Source organism: Argentina silus, assembly GCF_951799395.1.
Source record: "Argentina silus genome assembly, chromosome: 2".
Lineage (NCBI taxonomy): Eukaryota > Metazoa > Chordata > Actinopteri > Argentiniformes > Argentinidae > Argentina > Argentina silus.
In genome coordinates, this window is record NC_139656.1 from 33,211,849 (window position 1) to 33,216,848 (window position 5,000).

General features: G+C 44.9%; 2 protein-coding genes across 2 annotated transcripts in view; both read left to right on the plus strand.

Moving 5' to 3' along the window:
• LOC310801050 (microfibril-associated glycoprotein 3-like) overlaps positions 1-5,000 on the plus strand; it is a 76,888-nt gene that overhangs the window by 70,355 nt on the left and 1,533 nt on the right. The window lies entirely within an intron of this gene.
• LOC310801339 (polypeptide N-acetylgalactosaminyltransferase 10-like) overlaps positions 1-5,000 on the plus strand; it is a gene marked incomplete at both ends in the record, with an annotated part of 35,914 nt that overhangs the window by 2,596 nt on the left and 28,318 nt on the right. The window contains one exon of the mRNA XM_083665333.1: positions 2,415-2,704. Coding sequence (XP_083521459.1) covers positions 2,415-2,704 — 290 coding nt within the window. The remainder of the gene's footprint in view (positions 1-2,414; positions 2,705-5,000) is intronic.

The following is a 5,000-nucleotide window of genomic DNA, read 5'->3' on the forward strand; positions in this document are numbered from 1 at the left end:
GGCTCTGTAGCCTACACAGTCCTTCAGATTTTCCACCGGAATGACTTGGCGACACACTTCATGTTCCACTGTATGGGTGTTTGTATTATACAGCAGGGCAGCAGCAAGGCTGTTCAGTCAAAGCGGGGAGAAAGAGATATTGGTCGATTTGAAAAGCCTAAAGCAGACAGACACCTTGACTTGTGAATGACAGTGTCGTCTGCGGCTCGCGGTCGTTTGTTCTTGTGGTGATGTAATGTACTTTACACACATCTCTCCAGTTGCTGCGTGTCAAGGGTGTTCCCACGTCATCAGATGTAATCAAAGGTGATGGACTGTGGTGTTATAGTGAGACCTTGAGGTGTTATTCGTTATGTAATGACCATCTGCCGGGCCTATGTTTAGACCTTAATACCTTATAGGCCTGTTTAAGTCTCTACCCATCCGGACAAGCCGATACGCTACGGTTGGCGAAAAAATGAATTACGTTTTTGAGAAGGGAGATACCAAACCTTCCAGTCCAGGGGGAGTCTTCTACAAATGGAGGAATCGGACAAAATAACGATAGGTGGATTTCCTGCGCGCCCATAGGGACGCACGGAAGCCACTTGTTGAACTCAGGCGGTGGGAGACGGTTTGCCGGGAGCATTAGCACGCAATTTGGGGGAGGCAACACGTCTGATTTGGGAGACCAGCGTGTAGTTATTGTGTAGATTAGACAGCATCAATTGTATAGGCCAGGCCCACAGTATATATCAATGTGTACATGTATACTCTAGACAGGGGAGGCTGGTGGAGGTATGCATTACAATGAGACCTCCGATTTCTACCTACACCAGCCTCCCCTGACTCTAGACTATTCTAAGCATAACTGAACATGAGAGAACAATAATGTCATCACATGGTGCCATCTGCTCACACTTTACCTTGCAGTTTCAAGGGAATGTTTGAGAACCATAGTACATTGCTGTGCCACCCAGTTAAGAAAGCGTACAGGCTGAAACATTGGTAACATAGCCTGCAAATGGAGAGAAGAGTGTGAGACTGTAATTAGGATATAGTAGAATATAGTGTGTGTGTGTGTGTGTGTGTGTGTGTGTGTGTGTGTGTGTGTGTGTGTGTGTGTGTGTGGTGTGTGATGTATGGTGTGTGCGTGCGTGTGTGTCTCCATGTAATGTGCATGTATTCACCATCAATCTCATGAAACCACTGGTAATTGTCATCCCTATAATAATACACAACAATATACCCCTCACCCCTCACACAACACACACACACACACACACACACACACACACACACACGTACACACACACACACACACACACACACACACACACACACACACGTACACACACACACACACACACACACACACACACACACACACACACACATACACACACTGCCTGTTCTGTATAATTGTGAAGGAAATAACATTGAACAACAATACAACACACAAGAACAGATGTGCTCTTTGTCTGTCTATGCCCACAAAGCAGGTTGATGCCTGAAGTCTGGCTGGCTATCTGAGATTAAATGAGGGCCTTGATTACCCACAACCATTGACCGTAACACAGCTGGCTACACTGAACAGGGGGTGCTGCTGTTGGAATATAGAGGATTTGCGCTGGACTGGAATTATTTTCGACATGATGAAAACCATAGCCTGTCATGTCCTGACTGCATATTACAAGGAACTACACTATGTAAACACTCTGTTGATGGCATTTTTTCAAAGAAAAATAGATGTTTCTGTCTTATAAATGAATGTCCATGCTGCATGATAGAATAGAATAGAATAGAATAGAAAATAATATAATTATATTTTGATACGGCGACATCTTGTGGACATCTGGAGGTCCACTGCCAGCCGCTGTTGTATTGAGGCTGAGTCGAGAGATACTAAATTACTGATAATATAACGAGAAACGTTGAGTGCAGGAGTCGCAAAACTACTGATGTTTTTTGCCTCAAATATACAATGCATGCCATTAAAAATGCGTGAGTGTCAATGGACTTAAATAAAATATACGTTGTTTTTAAGGTGAATTAAACATAACTTAAAAATATATATTTCCCACTAACATTGCATTGGGGGGGGGGGGGGGGGGGCACATAAATGCAGTACACTAACTTTTCTGGCAAGTTCGGCGAGTTTCAAACTGTTCATTCTCTGCTAAAATGTGACAACTTTGAGAACACTTCCACTTTATTGTCACCAAGGGGACATTTCAGAGTGGCTGCAATCTTTTTCAGAAATACTGAGCGATACAACAGCATGTGGGGTCACAGCGATGAAATGACAGCAGTCGAATCACAGTTATTATTGAATAGAACTGCAAAAAAATAACATTCTTTCTTTTTTTACCGCTCATAATGCAAATGCCTCTCATATATTTCCCCTAAATATGACAGTGGTTCGCTCCCCCTAGCGGAAGTGCCCGCAGCTCCAGCGCCGTGCTCGTCGGCTCAGTTGTTCCAGAGAGTGAAAGTTGTCTCCGTCAGGAAGGACCGGGGAGCTCACTGTCTGCGGCAGCCTTTCGCGTATTCTCCCGGAGAGATGAGGCGGAAAGAGAAGAGACTACTGCAGTTCGCGGGGTTGCTTATAGCGGCTCTTCTATTCCTGCCCAACGTTGGTTTGTGGTCTTTGTACCGAGACCGAGTATTTGAGAACTCGCCCGAAATAGTGGAGGGAGCGGGAGGCATCCCCAAAACCCAGCAGGTAAGCACGGCGCTGTGCGAGTGAAGACACCTCTTCCCGGTTGTCACTGCACCGCTGTCCGACAACGTTGACGATGCACACAGTCCCAACTGTATAAAGCCATATCTTTCTGCGTTTACCAAGCTTGACTAATGTGATGTTATTTGCCATTTCCAGCTAGCTTGCTAGTTCTTCCATTGTCAGCTAGTTTGCTAGCAAGTGGATACAATACTTTTTAATGTGTTCGACATTGCTTTGCAAGTGTGGCGCATTGCTTGAGTCCCCTTGCCTGTGTCCCCTTCTGCAATGACATTGTCATTGTGACTATGTTGTGAACGCATTCCTTGTGTGTTCGCACTTAACACACATTCCGTGTGTGTTCGCATTTAACGCGTATTGCTGTTATCGCTGAAGCATTGCAGAATGTGGGAGGTTATAATGACTGTCGTAGCTGCGGATAGGAAAGGCCACGTAGCAAAAGTCTGGAACTAGGCGAAATCTGAAACTAGGCGTGCAAGACTAACCTGTATCACACAGGACTTCAGGAAGTTGTCAAATGTGCACTAGACTAGACTGAGTGGTTTACAGGTTGTTGCGAGCCAGACAGATGCTGTGATGGCAGGTTCTTGCCCAAGACGAGTTCGTTGAGTCACTGTGTTTGGGATTAGGCAGGCTGTAATGTGTGAATAACGAAGTACTGTACTGGCAATCCAGTGATGGAAGACAATGGATGAACACACGGTCAGAATAGACTGCCACTGTCTGCGCGAAGTGATCAGAGTCAACAGATAAAGGAATCAGTGAAACATTGCAGCGATGTGATTTTGCATTGGGAGACTCAATCCAACAGAAAAGGAAATGTTACTTTGTATTCGCGGAAGTGATTCTGTATTTTTACGTTTGTATTTATGTATGTACTGTCATCAACCACAAAACTGGACAGTTCTGTACTGTATTGCTTTACACTGCATATTCAGTGTTCAACATTCATTCGTTCAGCTCTAAATGAGTTAGCCTAAAGTTTTGGTGTGCAGCCATTATTGCAATTAGAATGATTGTGGTAATAAAGCGCTCGTAACAGCCTCCGACAAATAACACTGAGTAAGTCACCATGACATATTTACATGATACCATCACTGGGTGAAAACCGTCCCGAATAACCCACCAGCTGATCATTACATATATATCAGTAACAACACTTGAGTAACCGGAGACTGAAGCAAACACCCAGGCCCTGAAGAAGAACTCCAGAGTCTGCTACTTAATCCATTACCAGAGATGAGGGAATGTAACACACATATCCTGCATTAACGGCCCTGGCAGCACATTGCTCAATTCTCTCCATAGCGAAAAGACGTTGGCTCAGGTTGAGGAAGGGAGGAGGGGAGAGGAGCGTCTGAATGTGCTTACATACGATTGGAATGTATCCGCCTAAACTGTTAAAAGAGAGAAGCACACTCGCTGACAACAGACCATGCTGCCTGTTAGGGTTTGTTGCCTCATAATAAATGTGCTTTCACTTTACTCCTCCTCCTGTGTGTGCTGGAGGACCAAATATAGGCTTAGATAAGATAAACTCTCTTGTGCCTGGGGTTACAACTGTCTGTAGGTCAGGGGAGGCTGGTGGAGTTTGGAATCGGAGGACGGGCTCATTGTAATGCATGGAACGGAATGAGGAACGGTATCAAATGGGGCTCATTGTAATTGCATGGAATGGAATTAGGAATTGTATCAAACACACCATTCTTCATCCCATGCATTACAATGTGCCCATCCTCTGATTTCTACCTCCACAGCCTCCCCTGCAGTATGTCTGCATTTCTGCTTCTGTGTAGAACTAGACACACCCGTCATCAAATCATAGGCCAAGATTGCACTTGCCCATACATCACAATGTATCTCACTGTGTGTGTCTGTGTGTGTCTGTGTGTGTGTGTGTGTGTGTGTGTGTGTGTGTGTGTGTGTGTGTGTGTGTGTGTGTGTGTGTGTGTGTGTGCACATCAGAACTTTGAGTGACCTCCTCTCCTCTCCTGTCTGTCTGTAATAAGAAATAAGAACTTTCTCTCTCTCTCTCTCTCTCTCTCTCTCTCTCGCCGAGTGTCCGTCTCTGTCAGGTTTAGTCTTGGACAGTGAATCCAGTTCATTTAACCTGGAGGCCTCTCCTCTTTGTCCTGGTGTGAAATCTCATTATATGAACGTTGAATAAGAGTTTAGCCCCTGGTTCCGTGGAAATATGTTCCATTTCTTTCCCGACTTAATGTGCGTGTGTGTGAGAGAAAAGTTTGAGCTTCTGTGTGATTTCAAGGCTTAGGTATCC